The sequence below is a fragment of the Bufo gargarizans genome, unplaced genomic scaffold, assembly GCF_014858855.1.
Source record: "Bufo gargarizans isolate SCDJY-AF-19 unplaced genomic scaffold, ASM1485885v1 original_scaffold_1528_pilon, whole genome shotgun sequence".
Taxonomy (NCBI): domain Eukaryota; kingdom Metazoa; phylum Chordata; class Amphibia; order Anura; family Bufonidae; genus Bufo; species Bufo gargarizans.
Window position 1 is genome coordinate 10,135 of NW_025334399.1, and position 21,642 is coordinate 31,776.

The window sequence follows — 21,642 nt, forward strand, 5'->3', positions numbered from 1 at the left end:
TTAATGCAAATCCGCAATGTAGAGTCCATATAAAAAAAATCCCTAATTTCACTTCTACGTTCCGGGTTTTGCTGTGAGAGGTAGGTGGGATTCCCCTTTAAGCTTGTGGTTTGCACTGTCCAGCATATGCACTTCTATGTGAACCTTTAAAGGGGTTGTTCGACATTAGAAAAACATGGCTGCCTTCTGTCAGAAACAGCGCCGCACCTGCCCCCAGGTGGTGTCCGGTATTGCAGCTCCATTAAAGTGAATGGGGCTGGGCTGCAATACCATACATGTCCTGAGGACAGGAGTGGCGCTGTTGTTTGGAAGCAGGCAGCCATGGACAACCTCCTTGTGTCAGCCTTCCCACAGTCATGTGTGATTGTCCATAGCAAAACATAAAAATAATAATAATCAAATATATACATTTACATAAAAAAGAGCGTTTACAGGTCCTAAAAGCCATAAATAGTGCGACAATGTATAAAATATAGAACGCGCTACGCTGTCATTTTATATATATATATCACAGTTATATACAGGGAGTGGTTAACCCTTTCATTGCTGGCAGTGCTAGGGTTTACCGGCCGGTCAGTATTTTTCAGTATGACTATATACAAGATGAAGGTACAGCTGCCATATTAGAGTGATTACAGTATATCCAGGATTCTCGGGGCCGGGGCCTTAGGTGGGAGGGGGCCCGTCGTACTTAAGCATCAGGTTAAAGGAACGTGCAAAGTTGTTGGACAGGGCGCAGTTCTTGGAGTCATAAAGAAGAGGAAGAAGAAACGCCAAGAGGAGGAGGAGGAGCAGCAACAACTGCAGAGGCAGCGCAGCGCAACACACCCGGTGCAGGAAGGAGCAGATCCCTCCCGATCCCTGCAAGAAACCAGGACACGCATTAGTTATACAGAGCAATAATACACAGAACATGGATAGGCTGCATTCTCAGTGATGTCACCGCTGATCTCTAGTGAATGGATAGGCTGTATTCTCAGTGATGTCACCGCTGATCTCTAGTGAATGGATAGGCTGCGTTCTCAGTGATGTCACCGCTGATCTCTAGTGAATGGATAGGCCATTCTCAGTGATGTCACCGCTGATCTCTAGTGAATGGATAGGCTGCATTCTCAGTGATGTCACCGCTGATCTCTAGTGAATGGATAGGCTGCATTCTCAGTGATGTCACCGCTGATCTCTAGTGAATGGATAGACTGCATTCTCAGTGATGTCACCGCTGATCTCTAGTGAATGGATAGGCTGCATTCTCAGTGATGTCACCGCTGATCTCTAGTGAATGGATAGGCTGCATTCTCAGTGATGTCACCGCTGATCTCTAGTGAATGGATAGGCTGCATTCTCAGTGATGTCACCGCTGCTCTAGTGAATGGATAGGCTGCATTCTCAGTGATGCCCCTGATCTCAGAGAATGGATAGGCTGCATTCTCAGTGATGTCACCGCTGCTCTCTAGTGAATGGATAGGCTGCATTCTCAGTGATGTCACCGCTGATCTCTAGTGAATGGATAGGCTGCGTTCTCAGTGATGTCACCGCTGATCTCTAGTGAATGGATAGGCTGCGTTCTCAGTGATGTCACCGCTGATCTCTAGTGAATGGATAGGCTGCGTTCTCAGTGATGTCACCGCTGATCTCTAGTGAACGGATAGGGTGCATTCTCAGTGATATCACCGCTGATCTCTAGTGAACGGATAGGGTGCATTCTCAGTGATGTCACCGCTGATCTCCAGTGAATGGATAGGCTGTATTCTCAGTGATGTCACCGCTGATCTCTAGTGAATGGATAGGCTGCATTCTCAGTGATGTCACCGCTAATGTCTAGTGAATGGATAGGCTGTATTCTCAGTGATGTCACCGCTGATCTCCAGTGAATGGATAGGCTGTATTCTCAGTGATGTCACCGCTGATCTCTAGTGAATGGATAGGCTGCATTCTCAGTGATGTCACCGCTGATCTCTAGTGAATGGATAGGCTGCATTCTCAGTGATGTCACCGCTGATCTCTAGTGAATGGATAGGCTGCATTCTCAGTGATGTCACCGCTGATCTCTAGTGAATGGATAGGCTGCATTCTCAGTGATGTCACCGCTGATCTCTAGTGAATGGATAGGCTGCATTCTCAGTGATGTCACCGCTGATCTCTAGAATGGATAGGCTGCATTCTCAGTGATGTCACCGCTGATCTCTAGTGAATGGATAGGCTGCATTCTCAGTGATGTCACCGCTGATCTCTAGTGAATGGATAGGCTGCATTCTCAGTGATGTCACCGCTGATGTCTAGAAATGGATAGGCTGCATTCTCAGTGATGTCACCGCTGATCTCTAGTGAATGGATAGGCTGCATTCTCAGTGATGTCACCGCTGAGGTCGAGAATGGATAGGGTGCATTCTCAGTGATGTCACCGCTGATCTCTAGTGAATGGATAGGCTGCATTCTCAGTGATGTCACCGCTGATCTCTAGTGAATGGATAGGCTGCATTCTCAGTGATGTCACCGCTGATCTCTAGAATGGATAGGCTGCATTCTCAGTGATGTCACCGCTGATCTCTAGTGAATGGATAGGCTGCATTCTCAGTGATGTCACCGCTGATCTCTAGGAATGGATAGGCTGCATTCTCAGTGATGTCACCGCTGATCTCTAGTGAATGGATAGGCTGCATTCTCAGTGATGTCACCGCTGATCTCTAGTGAATGGATAGGCTGCATTCTCAGTGATGTCACCGCTGCTCTCTAGTGAATGGATAGGCTTCATTCTCAGTGATGTCACCGCTGATCTCTCAATATACCTGGTCTCTAGTTATCTATCTTCCTCCACTGCTTATCTGTTAGATATTAGGCTCTTACCTTGATTACTCCTCTTGGCTCTTCTGATATCTTCAGATTCTGTAAAGAAAATACATTTAATATGAACATCAGCAGAAAGAACATCTGCATGTCCTAATAATGGTCTTCCCCTTGAAGGTATCCATGACAACATTCCATTAAGAATCCAGTACAAACCAGTCCATTCTTCTTTCACTGCAGCTCCACCCATTCACACCTCATTCCTGCCCTTTAGTGGCCAATCGATGCCTAATTTATTGTAGCGTCCCAAAATTGGACACTACAGATCCCAGAATGTCCTCATGAGACACTGACCCCTCGCCTGACCTATCAGCAGAGGACAGTGACAACTCTTACCGTATGTTTCCCAGAATCACGGAGCTTGGATTTGTAGAGCATCCAGAGGTAGCGGAGCTCTTCCAGTTTCAGGTCCTCAGTCACCATCATGGACGATCTGCTGCGCAGGAGGGACTCAAAGAGTTTTTGTCCGTGAGGGACCCGTGACTGCAACTTCTTCAGGAAGAGAAAGTATAATGAATCAGAATGACTTCCACACAGCGTGTCTTTGTACTGTACCCCAAGAATCAGCGTGTCCTTGTACTGTACCCCAAGAATCAGCGTGTCCTTGTACTGTACCCCAAGAATCAGCGTGTCCTTGTACTGTACCCCAAGAGTCAGCATGTCCTTGTACTGTACCCCAAGAATCAGCGTGTCCTTGTACTGTACCCCAAGAATCAGCGTGTCCTTGTACTGTACCCCAAGAATCAGCGTGTCCTTGTACTGTACCCCAAGAATCAGTGTGTCCTTGTACTGTACCCCAAGAATCAGCATGTCCTTGTACTGTACCCCAAGAATCAGCGTGTCCTTGTACTGTAACCCAAGAATCAGCGTGTCCTTGTACTGTACCCCAAGAATCAGCGTGTCCTTGTACTGTACCCCAAGAATCAGCGTGTCCTTGTACTGCACCCCAAGAATCAGCGTGTCCTTGTACTGTACCCCAAGAATCAGCGTGTCCTTGTACTGTACCCCAAGAATCAGCGTGTCCTTGTACTGTAACCCAAGAATCAGCGTGTCCTTGTACTGTACCCCAAGAATCAGCGTGTCCTTGTACTGTAACCCAAGAATCAGCATGTGCTTATACTGTACCCCAAGAATCAGCGTGTCCTTGAACTGTACCCCAAGAGTCAGCATGTCCTTGTACTGCACCCCAAGAATCAGAGTGCGCTTATACTGTACCCCAAGAATCAGCGTGCCCTTATACTGTACCCCAAGAATCAGCGTGTCCTTATACTGTACCCCAAGAATCAGCGTGTCCTTGTACTGTATCCCAAGAATCAGCGTGTCCTTGTACTGTACCCCAAGAATCAGCGTGTCCTTGTACTGTACCCCAAGAATCAGCGTGTCCTTGTACTGTATCCCAAGAATCAGCGTGTCCTTGTACTGTATCCCAAGAATCAGCGTGTCCTTGTACTGTATCCCAAGAAGGAGGGTGTCCTTGTACTGTACCCCAAGAATCAGCGTGTCCTTGTACTGTACCCCAAGAATAAGCGTGTCCTTGTACTGTACCCCAAGAATCAGCGTGTCCTTGTACTGTACCCCAAGAATCAGCGTGTCCTTGTACTGTATCCCAAGAATCAGCGTGTCCTTGTACTGTATCCCAAGAATCAGCGTGTCCTTGTACTATACCCCAAGAATCAGCGTGTCCTTGTACTGTACCCCAAGAATTAGCGTGTCCTTGTACTGTATCCCAAGAATCAGTGTCCTTATACTGTACCCCACAACAGAATTGTGAGTGCAGCTCTGGAGTATTAATAAAGTGGCTGGCGTCCTCAACTCTGCCCATACCCCTGAAGAAGCCAGGTTACTGGCAAAACATGTCGGGGGGCAGATACAGTTTTTAATGTCTGTTTGCTCACCCCATTGGTGTCTGTTAGTTAGCCAGACAGCGTACATTTAATAATAGACAGTGCAATTGAACAATCGCCACAGTATTAGTCAGGCAGCCAAGTGCAGGTAAGAATCAGTCAGCTAGCATAGCGAGTAGCTGTGCATGAGGGTGTTCGCAGTGTGATTGACTCTGAGCGACCGTTAACCTGACAACTACTGACAAAGTGTCAGACAGTATCGGTTACGACTCAGTTCTATATGGTTATCAGTGAATAAACTGTCTCACAAGACAATACTGTAAAGATCACTGCAGTGTGGGAGGAGAGGGTGCACATCTCCACCACTCCTAAGGCAGTCACCTCAACCCTACACTGGAGAGGCAAACTGTGGTTTTTAAACGTGTGTTTAGGCTCAAAGCCGTTTTAATATCAATAAGTGACATTTTAAATTCACTTCAAACCTGGGTCAAGTTAGGTTATCAGCCCTTGAGGCTTTAATAAATAATGCAGCTCTGGAGTATAATACAGGATGTAACTCAGGATCAGTATAGGATAAGTAATGTATGTACACAGTGACTGCACCAGCAGAATAGTGAGTGCAGCTCTGGAGTATAATATAGGATGTAACTCAGGATCAGTATAGGATAAGTAATGTATGTACACAGTGACTGCACCAGCAGAATAGTGAGTGCAGCTCTGGAGTATAATACAGGATGTAACTCAGGATCAGTATAGGATAAGTAATGTATGTACACAGTGACTGCACCAGCAGAATAGTGAGTGCAGCTCTGGAGTATAATACAGGATGTAACTCAGGATCAGTACAGGATAAGTAATGTATGTACACAGTGACTGCACCAGCAGAATAGTGAGTGCAGCTCTGGAGTATAATACAGGATGTAACTCGGGATCAGTACAAGATAATAATGTATGTACACAGTGACTGCACCAGCAGAATAGTGAGTGCAGCTCTGGAGTATAATACAGGATGTAACTGAGGATCAGTACAGAATATGTAATGTATGTACACAGTGACTGCACCAGCAGAATAGTGAGTGCTGCTCTAGAGTATAATACAGGATGTAACTGAGGATCAGTACAGGATAAGTAATGTATGTACACAGTGACTGCACCAGCAGAATAGTGAGTGCAGCTCTGGAGTATAATACAGGATGTAACTCAGGATCAGTACAGGATAAGTAATGTATTGTAGACAGTGACTGCACCAGCAGAATAGTGAGTGCAGCTCTGGAGTATAATACAGGATGTAACTCAGGATCAGTACAGGATAAGTAATGTATGTACACAGTGACTGCACCAGCAGAATAGTGAGTGCAGCTCTGAGTATAATACAGGATGTAACTCAGGATCAGTAAAGGATAAGTAATGTATGTACACAGTGACTGCAGCTCTGGAGTATAATACAGGATGTAACTCAGGATCAGTAAAGGATAAGTAATGTATGTACACAGTGACTGCACCAGCAGAACAGTGAGTGCAGCTCTGGAGTATAATACAGGATGTAACTCAGGATCAGTACAGGATATTAGACATTAGGTACATTATACCTGTAGATGACTCTGCCGTGTTTTTATTTCGCTGTTGCTGGAGATATGGGACGCACACATCCGGTTCAGTTTTGAGCTTTCTGCCTGAAGCCACTGCTCAAACTCCAACAGCAGCTTCATGTGATCGTCATTTGCCTGGAGACAAGAAGACAAAGGTAATCCATGATATGTAAAATATAGGAACCCAGAATTCCAAGTATCAGTGTGTCCTTATACTGTCCCCCAAGCTCAGTGTCATTATCTTATACCCCAAGTGTCAGTGTGGGTCCATTATACATGTTATACGAGTACTTACCTCATTCCCTCCAGGTCTCTGTGCACCAGGAGCATCCACCATGTCCACAGACTCGGCCAGGGTCACAAGCTTCTGGTTCCTCCTGGATGCGCCCGGATTATTGGGGGATTTTCCTGTCCAGTTCATATTCTCTTCTGCAACAAAACTTTCCAGCAGAGAAGAGCATTAATCCTCGACGTATGAGTGATGTAAGGTTGTGTTCACACACGGCAGATTTGTACATTTCTACAACTGTAAATCTGCTCCATACTTGTGGGATTTCTGCAAGCTCAATTTATATTAGTCAGTCGGTCGCATAAATTTCTGCTTCACGTGGATTTACCTCCGCAGGATACAGCGCTGATTCTTTACTTACCCTAAGGTGATCTGTAGGTTTCCCGGAGAAATCCGATATCCAGCTCTGCGGTGAAGATCGCCATCTTGCAGGAGGCTGGTCCTGTGCAAAATATCGGATCAGGACTGCATGCTACTATAGAGGAAGCACTGAATGTGTGCCAGCATGCTATATAGACCATGGATGTCATGTAGACCATTACAGACCAGTATACTATATAGACCATTACAGACCAGTATGCTATATAGACCATGGATGTTATGTAGACCATTACAGACCAGTATACTATATAGACCATTACAGACCAGTATGCTATATAGACCATGGATGTTATGTAGACCATTACAGACCAGTATGCTATATAGACCATTGATGTTATGTAGACCATTACAGACCAGTATACTATATAGACCATTACAGACCAGTATGCTATATAGACCATGGATGTTATGTAGACCATTACAGACCAGTATACTATATAGACCATTACAGACCAGTATGCTATATAGACCATGGATGTTATGTAGACCATTACAGACCAGTATACTATAGACCATTACAGACCAGTATGCTATAGACCATGGTTATGTAGACCATTACAGACCAGTATACTATATAGACCATTACAGACCAGTATGCTATATAGACCATGGATGTTATGTAGACCATTACAGACCAGTATACTATATAGACCATTACAGACCAGTATGCTATATAGACCATGGATGTTATGTAGACCATTACAGACCAGTATACTATATAGACCATTACAGACCAGTATACTGTATGGACCGTGGATGTTATGTAGACCATTACAGACCAGTATACTATATAGACCATTACAGACCAGTATACTGTATAGACCATGGATGTCATGTAGACCATTACAGACCAGTATACTATATAGACCATTACAGGCCAGTATACTGTATAGACCATGGATGTTATGTAGACCATTACAGACCAGTATACTATATAGACCATGGATGTTATGTAGACCATTACAGACCAGTATACTATATAGACCATTACAGACCAGTATACTGTATAGACCATGGATGTCATGCAGACCATTACAGACCAGTATACTATGTAGACCATTACAGACCAGTATACTATATAGACCATGGATGTTATGTAGACCATTACAGACCAGTATACTATATAGACCATTACAGACCAGTATGCTATATAGACCATGGATGTTATGTAGACCATTACAGACCAGTATACTATATAGACCATTACAGATATATAATATGCAGACCAGCATAGGTCAATATACTATGTTGATCAGTATAAACCAGTATACTACCTAGACCATTTGTTACCAGTATACAATACAGACAAGTATAGACCAATATACTCTATAGACCAGTATATTATGTAAACCAGTATAAACCAGTATACTATATACACACACATGGATCAGTTTACTGTATAGACCAGTGTACTTTGTAGACCAGTATACTATGTAGATCAGTTTACTATATGGACCAATAGAAGCAAGTACTATGCAGACCAGTACAATATATAGACCACTATACCATGTAGACCAGTATACTTTGTAGACCAGTATACTATGCAGACCAGTACAATATATAGACCAGTATACCATGTAGACCGGGGTACTGTGTGGACCAGTAGAAGCCAGTATACTATGTAGACCAGTACAATATATAGACCAGTATACCATGTAGACCGGGGTACTGTGTGGACCAGTAGAAGCCAGTATACTATGTAGACCAGTATACTATATATATCAGTCAAGTATAAGTGCAAACGGCAGCGCTCACCTGCGCCTCTGCCGGAGGAGCCCGGATGCCGCACCTCGGAGCGGTGATCTCATGACAAAGAAAGAGGAAAATCCAGCTCCATGTCACAGCAGGAAAAAATTAATTATTCACAGGTAAAATCTTCATGTTCAGGACAATTTGTCAATGCGTTTCAGACCATATAACAATTGCGGTCCTTCCTCATGACATGCAAAACCTTCAAATGACTGCAACGTATAGGTTCCCCACTCAGCAGGCCGTGCAATCAGTCGCACGCACCGCCCGGAAAAACATACAAGGTGCAACCAGTAACAACTGTCACCATCTGAAAAGTTACAAATCGTGCAAGACTAACTGTCACAAAACAGTGGGAAAAAAACCCTAATAATGAGAAAAACATACATAAAGTCTCAATAAAATGCACATAAAAATAGCAAGTCATGAATCCCCTTAGTATTGTGTGTATAAAGCTTCCCTGCTTTCTGGATTTTTCAGTTGGACTCACGTCAACCCATTGGCTTAAACAAAAGGCGCGATCTAATACTACAATACTAAGGGGATTTATGACTTGCTATTTTTATGTGCATTTTATTGAGACTTTATGTATGTTTTTCTCATTATTAGGGTTTTTTCCCCACTGTTTTGTGATAGTTAGTCTTGCACGATTTGTAACTTTTCAGATGGTGACAGTTGTTACTGGTTGCACCTTGTATGTTTTTCCGGGCGGTGCGTGCGACTGATTGCACGGCCTGCTGAGTGGGGAACCTATACGTTGCAGTCATTTGAAGGTTTTGCATGTCATGAGGAAGGACCGCAATTGTTATATGGTCTGAAACGCGTTGACAAATTGTCCTGCACATGAAGATTTTACCCGTGAATAAAGAATTTTTTTCCTGCTGTGACATGGAGCTGGATTTTCCTCTTTCTTTGTTATGATATACAGTGCTGCCCATAATTATTCATACCCCTGGCAAATTTTGACTTAAAGTTACTTTTATTCAACCAGCAAGTCATTTTTTGACGGGAAATGACATCGGTGTCTCCCGAAAGATAATAAGACGATGTACAAGAGACATTATTGTGGGGGAAAAAACATTTCTCAGCTTTTATTTACATTTCAGCAAAAAGTGTCCAGTCCAAAATTATTCAGACCCTTCTCAATAATCAATAGAAAAGCCTTTATTGGCAATCAAACGCTTCCTATAATTGCAGAGCAGCTTTTTCCAGGTCTCCACAGGTATTTTTGCCCATTCATCTTCAGCAATGAGCTCCAGATCTTTCAGGTTGGAGGGTCTTCTTGCCATCACCCTGATCTTTAGCTCCCTCCACAGATTCTCAATTGGATTCCAGTCTGGACTCTGGCTGGGCCACTCCAAAACGTTAATGTTGTTGTCTGCTAACCATTTCTTCACCACTTTTGCTGTGTGTTTTGGGTCATTGTCACGCTGAAATGTCCACTGGTGCCCAAGGCCAAGTTTCTCTGCAGACGCCTGATGTTGTCGGTGAGAATCCTCATGTATTGCTCTTTTTTCATGGTGCCGTTTACTGTGATTAGGTTCTCTGGTCCATTGGCTGAAAAATACCCCCAAAGCATTAGGTTCCCACCACCATGTTTGACAGTGGGGATGGTGTTCTTTGGGTTGAAGGCTTCTCCTTTTTTACGCCAAATGAAGGAAACATCATTGTGACCAAACAATACAATTTTTGTTTCATCTGACCATAACACAGAAGACCAGAAGTCTTCTTCTCTGTCCAGATGAGCTTTTGCAAAGGCCAAGCGAGCTTTTGTGTGCCTTATCTGGAGAAGTGGCGTCCTCCTTGATCTGCATTGTGCAGTATCCGTTGGATTGTCCGCCTTGAGACATTGCCACCAGCAGAGCCCAGGTTCTCCAGGATGGCCTTGGTGGTGATCCTTGGATTCTTTCTCACCTCTCCAACTATCCCTCTGGCCAGCACAGGGGTCACTTTTGGCTTCCGACCACGTCCTCTGAGATTTTCCACAGTGCGGAACATCTTGTATTTTTTGCTCAAATGTAAATAAAAGCTGAGAAATGTTTTTTTTTCCACAATAATGCCTCTTGTACATCGTCTTATTATCTTTTGGGAGACACCTATGTCATTTCCCGTCAAAAAATTACTTGCTGGTTGAATAAAAGTAACTTGAAGTCAAAATTTGCCAGGGGTATGAATAATTATGGGCAGCACTGTATATATCAGTGTACTATGTGGACCAGTACAGACCACTATACCATGTAGACCAGGGTAATGTTTGGACGAGTAGAAGCCAGTATACTAAGTAGACCAGTATACAGAAGTGTACTATGTAGACCAGTATACTATGTAGACCAGTATACTATGTAGACTATTATGTAGACCAGTATACTATGTAGACTATTATTTAGACCAGTATACTATGTAGACCAATGTACTATGTAGATCAGTATACAGAAGTGTACTATGTGGACCAGTATACTATGTGGACCAGTAGAGGCCAGTATGTAGACCAGTGTACTAAACTGGCCGTCAGCCCTCCTCTGGCCACTGCTGGGCTCTTTGTCGGTGGATGAGAAGGACTCGTTCTACGGTCCAGACTGGAAAACCTAAATAAGAGCAGAATGTGAGGGGACGTGTTCCAGTCTAACCATATACATAAAAGAGAAGTCAGTCCAAAAGTTCTCTGAGCCCCATGACCCCAGATCAGATCCCCGGTCACTGGAGACGGGAGTCACAGCGACTGATGCAGCGTACCTCACAGAGACAAAGTTCAGTCCATGTCCTTGAGCGTCGTCTTCCCCAGAATCACCATTCGCTTCTCGGCCACCACTGACATAAAAGATGGATATGAATCAGAACATATAACGTAGGAGCTTTACAGCCACAGCCCGACATTGAGCTCACCGGCCATATCTCTTAAAGGGGAAATCCACCTTATATTCTGAAACTCTATTTTAAAAACTCTTTGCTTTATATAAGAAATGTTAACACTTACGTTCCACGTTTCTCAATCTGTCCAAACTCATGGTCGATGGAAATATTTTTCTTGCCGTTGTCAGTGTTTCCTGTGCTACTGATTGAATGCCCATCAGTGTCATCACTGGAAGACATAGACAACCATATAGACTGACTCATTACTTACCCAAAACACCTCAAACTCACGAATGTGCTGGCTTTATTGGCAGCTGCCTGACACAAGGGCTCTTTGCTTTGATATGTGATATTTCCTGCTCATGGGCCACATGTTAGAGGACATTTTAGGACACTCTTGGCACCAGGGTTGGGCACAATGGAAACTTCTGCACCTCCTATTGTTAGACCTCTACATTTCTACTGATGTGAATGTCTCTGGAGGATCTGAGCTCTGGAGATGGCTGATGTGCAGCAGTGAAAAGCATTTTCTGTGTATTACCTGCCCGGGCTCTCAGATTTTTCATCTTCTTGGTCGATCACTCTGAATTCATAGCTGCTGCGGTCAATGCTGAAGGACACAAGGAAGTTCAAGGTGAAAATGGATATTTGCAGATGTTCTATAGGGTTATTATACCTATATGACTGGTGACTATTACACCCGTCACTGACCTGCACGTCCCATCTTTCCTCTTCTCTGCTGCACTCTTGTTTCTTGAATTCTTAGATCTACCCGGAGAACTGCTTCCATTACCAGAGCCGGAGATCCTGCCAAACACAAAGCATACAAGATTATAGCATATTACATTACAGTATATTGTATTATGTTACAATATATTATATTACTTTACTTATCATTACACAGTATATCCTATTACATTAAATTACCACATTTCCTGTACCATAAGACGCACATAGGTTTTAGAGGAGGGAAATAAGAAAAAAATGTTTTTATCAGATCACAGATTAGACCCCCAATCATTATTAGACCTCAAATCAGATCTACAATCCTCATCAGACCTCAGATCAGAGTCCCTAATCTTCATCAGACCTTAGATAAGACCCCCTGATCTTCATCAGACCTCAGATTAGACCCCCAATCTTCATCAGAGCTCAGATCAGACCCTCAATCTTCATCAGACCTCAGATCAAACCTCCAATCTTTATCAGACCTGCAATCTTCATCAGACCTCAGATCAGACCCGCAATCTTCATTAGACCTCAGATCAGACTCCCAGTCTTCATCAGACCCCCAATCTTCATCAGACCTCAGATCAGACCCCCAATCTTCATCAGACCTCAGATCAGACCTCAGCTCAGACCCCCAGTCTTCATCAGACCTCAGATCAAACCCCAGTCTTCATCAGACCTCAGATCAAACCTCCAATCTTCATCAGACCTCAGATCAGACCTGCAATCTTTATCAGACCTCAGATCAGACTCCCAGTCTTCATCAGACCTCAGATCAAACCTCCAATCTTCATCAGACCTCAGATCAAACCCCCAATCTTCATCAGACCTCAGAAGATCAAACCTCCAATCTTCATCAGACCTCAGATCAGACCCACAATCTTCATCAGACCTCAGATCAGACTCCCAGTCTTCATCAGACCTCAGATCAAACCCCCAATCTTCATCAGACCTCAGATCAAACCTCCAATCTTCATCAGACCTCAGATCAAACCCCCAATCTTCATCAGACCTCAGATCAAACCTCCAATCTTCATCAGCCCTCAGATCAGACCCCCAATCTTCATCAGACCTCAGAACAGACCCGCAATCTTCATTAGACCTCAGATCAGACTCCCAGTCTTCATCAGACCTCAGATCAGACCCCCAATCTTCATCAGACCTCAGATCAGACCTCCAATCTTCATCAGACCTCAGCTCAGACCCCCAGTCTTCATCAGATCCCAGATCAAACCCCCAATCTTCATCAGACCTCAGATCAAACCTCCAATCTTCATCAGACCTCAGATCAGACTCCCAGTCTTCATCAGACCTCAGATCAAACCCGCAATCTTCATCAGACCTCAGATCAAACCTCCAATCTTCATCAGACCTCAGATCAGACCTGCAATCTTCATCAGACCTCAGATCAGACTCCCAGTCTTCATCAGACCTCAGATCAAACCTGCAATCTTCATCAGACCTCAGATCAAACCCCCAATCTTCATCAGACCTCAGATCAAACCTCCAATCTTCATCAGACCTCAGATCAGACCTGCAATCTTCATCAGACCTCAGATCAGACTCCCAGTCTTCATCAGACCTCAGATCAAACCTGCAATCTTCATCAGACCTCAGATCAAACCCCCAATCTTCATCAGACCTCAAATAAATAAATAAACTTGCCTCTCCTGCTCTGGACACATACTTATATTACATGTACAGTATATTACATATTTACCTAACTGAGCTACTTTTGTCCTGAATTCCTAGGGTTGACTCTCTCTTGGAGTCCTCATTAGCACTGATGTTACGAGTATCATAATAAATGCTGTAAATTATATCATTTAGGGTTAGTTAATCCAGTTCTCCAAGATCTATAATAACCTATTACTATAGTGCAGTAGTCTCCACCTGTGGCTGCTGAGAAACTACAATTCCCATCAGAGCATGCCGGCAGTTATACCTTTCCGATAGCGGGTTGCAGACCACAGGTACATGAAAGCTGGGTGACAACCCTATGGCCAATAATACAGCTCCAGTGCAGGTTATTATATGGAGGATAAATTACCCAGCTTTCCCAGGGCCTGATACACGTAAATAAAGGGGAGAATAAACTGGTTCCCTGGGCTTTTTTTCCTCTATAATAGAAGCAGATTTTGGTTAGTGTGGAATTACCTGCGGGAGTTTTCCTTCTGTCCCGACACTTCAGGCGGTTTATTATATTTATTATAACCAGGGTCACCGTCCGCCACTTCTGTAATACTGTTAGTCCTGGCATTAAAGCTGGTCCTAAAAAGAAAAATGTATCATCTTCCGCAAGGCTCCTTTAAATGCCCCCCCCCATGCCCCATATTTATATATCCCCCCCCCACATGATCCTTGAGCAGGTGGTAGCCCCCCATCGTGCTGCCCCTTTTTCCAATTCAGTATTAATAACCATCTCCTTCCAAGAAGATTTTCTTTGGTTACATCTCAGGTTAATCATTAAATACGTAAAAAAAAAAAATTCTTACCCGGACGAGCCCCCAAATTGCTGAAATCCCATGTTCCTCGGGGAGCCATTGACCCGGACGTCATCGAGAGAATTAATGTTAATGACTTGCCCTTCGTGGCTGATACTGTTCAATAAAGTAAAACAAAAGACACTGTATATCAATACATCTGTGCAGGTAAATAGTATATCATGGGGTGGGGAAGACACATAAGACTATTTAAAGGGGTATTCCAGACACTGTAATTCCATAGAGTCCAAATGGAGTGACCACAGCTACAGTCAAGCTCCTTAGAACTATGGCCGCACGGTTTAGGGGGGACATTCTAGATACCCCTGTGGGTCTGCTAGGATTGAGCTATTGTATCACCTATTCAGCTGTATGTGGCTAGAAGACCCCTTTAAGATTTTGACTGATTTAGGAGTCACCCGTCTTTTGTGGTGAAATGACTGCAATTTCTTTTGAGTAAAAACCTTGCAAAAATCAAAATGAAGGTCACGGACCTTGTGCCTGTCCTCTTGGAGGTCGGGGTCTTGTCCCTCTGCAGGAAGTCGTCTGTACCCATATGTGAGACGGGGCTAAGAGAAGACAAAATCTGTTACAGAGGGGGTGGCAAATGGCGTGACTACTGCCAGGCTGCCACTGCTGGTCTCTGTTGTCAGCCCAATCCAACTTCTGTCACCTCTGACTACCCCCATCATGTCACTATCACCCCCAACATTCCCCGGAAATACCCAAATCCGCTGGGGTTGTTAAAGGAGTATTCCCATCTTGGACATCGCAATGTCTGATAGGTGCTAAACTTAAAACGGAGCACGAAAACTGCCGGAGCGCGCACCGCGCATGCGCGGCTGCCCTCCATTAATTTCTATGAGAGCGTTGAAAATAGCCGAGCACTGGTTTGGCTATTTCCGTAAGCCCCATGGAAGTAAATGGAGGGCGGCCGCGCTTGGGCTGTGCGCTCCCCATTAATTTTTGAAAATAGGCAAACATGCCGTTCAGCTATTTTCGGCGCTCCCATAGGAATGAATGGAGCGCAGCTGCGCATGCTCCGTACTGAGTATAGGTGTGGGTCCCAGAGGTGAGACCCGCACCTATCAGACATTGGGAGCACAATGTCCAAGGTGGGGCAACCCCTTTAAGGAAGAAGCTACAGAGAGAGAAAACAGAGTTTACCTGGATGTCCGATTTTTGGTGACGTCCGCCGGGTTCTGCACAGATTTGGGACTAGATTTTCGTGGTTTCTCTTTCACGCCCCTGTGAATTGTGACAAGCACATACTGGTTACCACCAGGATACAGTCTAAGTCAGGACGCTGCAACCTGCGTCTCTCCAGCTGCGGTGAACAATGTACGGTGGGAGTTGTAGTTTCCGGACAGCTGAATAGTCACAGGTTACAGAAGACAGAGCTGAGCAATTATAGACTAAGCTAAGGTTGCGTCGTTTTTCAACCAAGAAAGGGTTTGTGGATGCGGCCACCACGTATGGCCACATACCGGACTCCGCACCTGGAGATCTGCTCACACAGCTGCTGTAAAGATTTCCAGGATTCAATCAGCTGCTTGAGTTCTGCCTGGATGAGTGCGGCGCCTTCTGGCGAGGAGGTGTCCATCACCTTCTGTCCCTGAGCTTCCACCAGGTGGCGCTGTATTTCCTTTTCTGACAATTCAGCCACCAGCGCCTGAGTACAGAAAGCAGAGGAGAAACCTTACACAAGGCAAGACCAGAAAGAATAAGGAAAGCTTATATGCAGCAATTACCAAATGGCAAACCAAGCATTAAGTACTCCAGGGCTGCACTCAGAATTCTGCTGACTGGCATTGGAAATAGTCAAAAAGGTTGTCAACAACACCCCCTAAACTTAACTGACTGTGCACACAGTGCCAGGTGAAAGGACAACCAGAACAGACTCTGTGCAGACAATGATCAAGGAGGGGATGCTGGGAGATATCTGCTCTGAAGCCTACAGAATACAGCTTTGGAGCATAATAGGATAGCTAATTTAATGTACACAAAAACTCTACCAGCAGAATAGTGAGTGCAGCTCTGAATTCTAATACAGGATGTAACTCAGGATCAGTACAGGATAAGTAATGTAATGTATGTACACAGTGACTGCACCAGCAGAATAGTGAGTGCAGCTCTGGAGTATAATGCAGGAGGTAACTCAGGATCAGTACAGGATAAGTAATGTATGTACACAGTGACTGCACCAGCAGAATAGTGAGTACAGCTCTGGAGTATAATGCAGGATGTAACTCAGGATCAGTACAGGATAAGTAATGTATGTACACAGTGACTGCACCAGCAGTATAGTGAGTGCAGCTCTGGAGTATAATACAGGATGTAACTCAGGATCAGTACAGGATAAGTAATGTATGTACACAGTGACTGCACCAGCAGAATAGTGAGTGCAGCTCTGGAGTATAATGCAGGATGTAACTCAGGATCAGTACAGGATAAGTAATGTATGTACACAGTGACTGCACCAGCAGAATAGTGAGTGCAGCTCTGGAGTATAATACAGGATGTAACTCAGGATCAGTACAGGATAAGTAATGTATGTACACAGTGACTCCACCAGCAGAATAGTGAGTGCAGCTCTGGAGTATAATACAGGATGTAACTCAGGATCAGTACAGGATAAGTAATGTATGTACACAGTGACTGCACCAGCAGAATAGTGAGTGCAGCTCTGGAGTATAATGCAGGATGTAACTCAGGATCAGTACAGGATAAGTAATGTATGTACACAGTGACTCCACCAGCAGAATAGTGAGTGCAGTTCTAGAGTATAATACAGGATGTAACTCAGGATCAGTACAGGATAAGTAATGTATGTACACAGTGACTGCACCAGCAGAATAGTGAGTGCAGCTCTGGAGTATAATACAGGATGTAACTCAGGATCAGTACAGGATAAGTAATGTATGTACACAGTGACTGCACCAGCAGTATAGTGAGTGCAGCTCTGGAGTATAATACAGGATGTAACTCAGGATCAGTATAGGATAAGTAATGTGATGTATGTACACAGTGACTGCACCAGCAGAATAGTGAGTGCAGCTCTGGAGTATAATGCAGGATGTAACTCAGGATCAGTACAGGATAAGTAATGTATGTACACTGTGACTCCACCAGCAGAATAGTGAGTGCAGCTCTGGAGTATAATACAGGATGTAACTCAGGATCAGTACAGGATAAGTAATGTATGTACACAGTGACTCCACCAGCAGAATAGTGAGTGCAGCTCTGGAGTATAATACAGGATGTAACTCAAGATAAGTACAGGATAAGTAATGTAATATATATACACAGTGACTCCACCAGCAGAATAGTGAGTGCAGCTCTGGAGGATAATACAGGATGTAACTTAGGAACAGTACAGGATAAGTAATGTATGTACACAGTGACTGCACCAGCAGAATAGTGAGTGCAGCTCTGGAGTATAATACAGGCTGTAACTCAGGATCAGTACAGGATAAGTAATGTATGTACACAGTGACTGCACCAGCAGAATAGTGAGTGCAGCTCTGGAGTATAATGCAGGATGTAACTCAGGAGAAGTACAGGATAAGTAATGTATGTACACAGTGACTGCACCAGCAGAATAGTGAGTGCAGTTCTAGAGTATAATACAGGATGTAACTCAGGATCAGTACAGGATAAGTAATGTAATGTATGTGCACATTGACTCCACCAGCAGAATAGTGAGTGCAGCTCTGGAGTATAATACAGGATGTAACTCAAGATAAGTACAGTATAAGTAATGTAATGTATGTACACAGTGACTGCACCAGCAGAATAGTGAGTGCAGCTCTGGAGTATAATGCAGGATGTAACTCAGGATCAGTACAGGATAAGTAATGTATGTACACAGTGACTGCACCAGCAGTATAGTGAGTGCAGCTCTGGAGTATAATACAGGATGTAACTCAGGATCAGTACAGGATAAGTAATGTATGTACACAGTGACTGCACCAGCAGAATAGTGAGTGCAGCTCTGGAGTATAATACAGGCTGTAACTCAGGATCAGTACAGGATAAGTAATGTATGTACACAGTGACTGCACCAGCAGAATAGTGAGTGCAGCTCTGGAGTATAATGCAGGATGTAACTCAGGAGAAGTACAGGATAAGTAATGTATGTACACAGTGACTGCACCAGCAGAATAGTGAGTGCAGTTCTAGAGTATAATACAGGATGTAACTCAGGATCAGTACAGGATAAGTAATGTAATGTATGTGCACATTGACTCCACCAGCAGAATAGTGAGTGCAGCTCTGGAGTATAATATAAGATGTAACTCAGGATCAGTACAGGATAAGTAATGTAATGTATGTACACAGTGACTGCACCAGCAGAATAGCGAGTGCAGCTCTGGAGTATAATACAGGATGTAACTCAGGATCAGTACAGGATACATAATGTATGTACACAGTGACTGCACCAGCAGAATAGTGAGTGCCGCTCTGGAGTATAATACAGGATGTAACTCAGGATCAGTACAGGATAAGTAATGTATGTACACAGTGACTGCACCAGCAGAATAGCGAGTGCAGCTCTGGGGTATAATACAGGATGTAACTCAGGATCAGTACAGGATAAGTAATGTAATGTATGTGCACAGTGACTCCACCAGCAGAATAGTGAGTACAGCTCTGGAGTATAATACAGGATGTAACTCAGGATCAGTACAGGATAAGTAATGTATGTACACAGTGACTGCACCAGCAGAATAGTGAGTGCCGCTCTGGAGTATAATACAGGGTGTAACTCAGGATCAGTACAGGATAAATAATGTATGTACACAGTGACTGCACCAGCAGAATAGTGAGTGCCGCTCTGGAGTATAATACAGGGTGTAACTCAGGATCAGTACAGGATAAGTAATGTATGTACACGGTGACTGCACCAGCAGAATAGTGAGTGCAGCTCTGGAGTATAATACAGGATGTAACTCAGGATCAGTACAGGATAAGTAATGTATGTACACAGTGGCTGCACCAGCAGAATAGTGAGTGCAGCTCTGGAGTATAATACAGGATGTAACTCAGGATCAGTACAGGATAAGTAATGTATGTACACAGTGACTGCACCAGCAGAATAGCGAGTGCAGCTCTGGGGTATAATACAGGATGTAACTCAGGATCAGTACAGGATAAGTAATGTAATGTATGTGCACAGTGACTCCACCAGCAGAATAGTGAGTACAGCTCTGGAGTATAATACAGGATGTAACTCAGGATCAGTACAGGATAAGTAATGTATGTACACAGTGACTGCACCAGCAGAATAGTGAGTGCCGCTCTGGAGTATAATACAGGGTGTAACTCAGGATCAGTACAGGATAAATAATGTATGTACACAGTGACTGCACCAGCAGAATAGTGAGTGCCGCTCTGGAGTATAATACAGGGTGTAACTCAGGATCAGTACAGGATAAGTAATGTATGTGCACAGTGACTGCACCAGCAGAATAGTGAGTGCAGCTCTGGAGTATAATACAGGATGTAACTCAGGATCAGTACAGGATAAGTAATGTATGTACACAGTGGCTGCACCAGCAGAATAGTGAGTGCAGCTCTGGAGTATAATACAGGATGTAACTCAGGATCAGTACAGGATAAGTAATGTATGTACACAGTGACTGCACCAGCAGAATAGTGAGTGCAGCTCAGAACTGCATGTCAGCTCTCTTAGCTGAGTGGAGCAGGCACAAGCAGGGGCCCGCTCCGCTCAGCTCAGCTAATCCTGGCATAGTACATGGGTACAGGGTACCATTGTGCCATGCCACAAGTTAGTAATCATCCAGGGAGTAGGGGCAGCAATGTGCGCTCCTGCCCGTATTCACAGCGCTGCTGCGGCCCCATGGATAGAATGTACTCCGTACACCGCCGAGCTGTCAGTGCTGCACAGAGAACAGAGTTTCAAGGTCGGAAAAAGTGTCGTAAAAATAGAAAATTCATTAATAAAGTATATTCTAGTTAGTTTTATTAGGGAATTAGGGAGAACATATTAAAAGTTTATATAAAGTTTAGTTACTCTTTAATCATTTAGATTCTATATGTAAAATAAAATCTGACGGTGGACTTGTCATTTACCATAACAGAAGCTACAATAAGATAAGTGATCCCCTCCATCAACCGCCCAAGACCAAAAATCTACCCTACATTATACTGGCACCAGCTGTACCTCAACATCCCTCTCGCCCCAATTCTTGCCACCATTTTGGTAGGATTCCAGCTTCTGGCGGGTGATCATGATCCAGTGCTGGAGATCTCGCAGATTATGGCTGAACAGCCGGTGGTTATTAATATTCTCTTTGCTTTTCCGTATCTTGGTCTAGAAGATGAGTAGCGTTAATAACATCACTTACATAGCTTTATTTATACAGACATATGAACGGAGCAAAAAGATGGGATTAGCGGGACAGGTACCTCCAAAGACCTCTGCAGTGTTAGGTAATCTGAGTGGATCTGCTCGGCTCTGTGTGCGTGGGTCGAGTGTGATCTGGTTGCGGAAATTAACTCTTGGATGGGGGAACTGAGGATCATTAACTCTTCCAGCAGTGTCTGCAAAACACAAGATTACATTATTTCCAGTGACTTTTGCTATGTATGCACAAAATGTATTCCAAAATCACTGCAATATATTGGTCGTACAGCAGGGGGCAACGCTGCACCACGGTTTCTTCTTAGGAGACAATAGAACTGACCTGCAGTCTTTGAATTTGCGCCTCCTTCCCAATAATATCCGGTTGCAGTTCATTTTCTTTCATGCTTTTTACTCGGATGGCAGATATCTTCTGGTGCAAGGCTTTAAATGCAGAATCAAACTCCTTTCTCTGCTCAGCCAAACTCTGATAGAGAAGAAAAAAACACAATTATGT

General features: G+C 44.0%; 1 protein-coding gene across 4 annotated transcripts in view; it reads right to left on the reverse strand.

The window, feature by feature from the left end:
- Nucleotides 1–390: 390 nt before the first annotated feature.
- Nucleotides 391–21,642, reverse strand: part of SYNE3 (spectrin repeat containing nuclear envelope family member 3) — a 62,358-nt gene continuing 41,106 nt past the window's right edge. Inside the window, exons 10-28 of one of the 4 annotated variants that reach the window (XM_044274171.1) lie at nt 21,469–21,612; nt 21,191–21,325; nt 20,946–21,095; nt 16,258–16,430; nt 15,926–16,006; nt 15,253–15,327; nt 14,771–14,875; nt 14,433–14,546; nt 12,258–12,353; nt 12,088–12,156; nt 11,671–11,775; nt 11,430–11,504; nt 11,198–11,281; nt 6,928–7,008; nt 6,573–6,717; nt 6,278–6,412; nt 3,181–3,336; nt 2,845–2,883; nt 391–861 (exon numbers count right to left, since the gene is read on the reverse strand). In XM_044274171.1, the coding sequence (XP_044130106.1) occupies nt 667–861; nt 2,845–2,883; nt 3,181–3,336; nt 6,278–6,412; nt 6,573–6,717; nt 6,928–7,008; nt 11,198–11,281; nt 11,430–11,504; nt 11,671–11,775; nt 12,088–12,156; nt 12,258–12,353; nt 14,433–14,546; nt 14,771–14,875; nt 15,253–15,327; nt 15,926–16,006; nt 16,258–16,430; nt 20,946–21,095; nt 21,191–21,325; nt 21,469–21,612 (2,157 nt within the window). In that variant the 3' untranslated portion in view covers nt 391–666. Of the gene's footprint in view, nt 862–2,844; nt 2,884–3,180; nt 3,337–6,277; nt 6,413–6,572; nt 6,718–6,927; nt 7,009–11,197; nt 11,282–11,429; nt 11,505–11,670; nt 11,776–12,087; nt 12,157–12,257; nt 12,354–14,432; nt 14,547–14,770; nt 14,876–15,252; nt 15,328–15,925; nt 16,007–16,245; nt 16,431–20,945; nt 21,096–21,190; nt 21,326–21,468; nt 21,613–21,642 lie in introns of all 4 variants that reach the window. The other 3 variants (XM_044274170.1, XM_044274174.1, XM_044274172.1) reach the window with 3 other exon arrangements.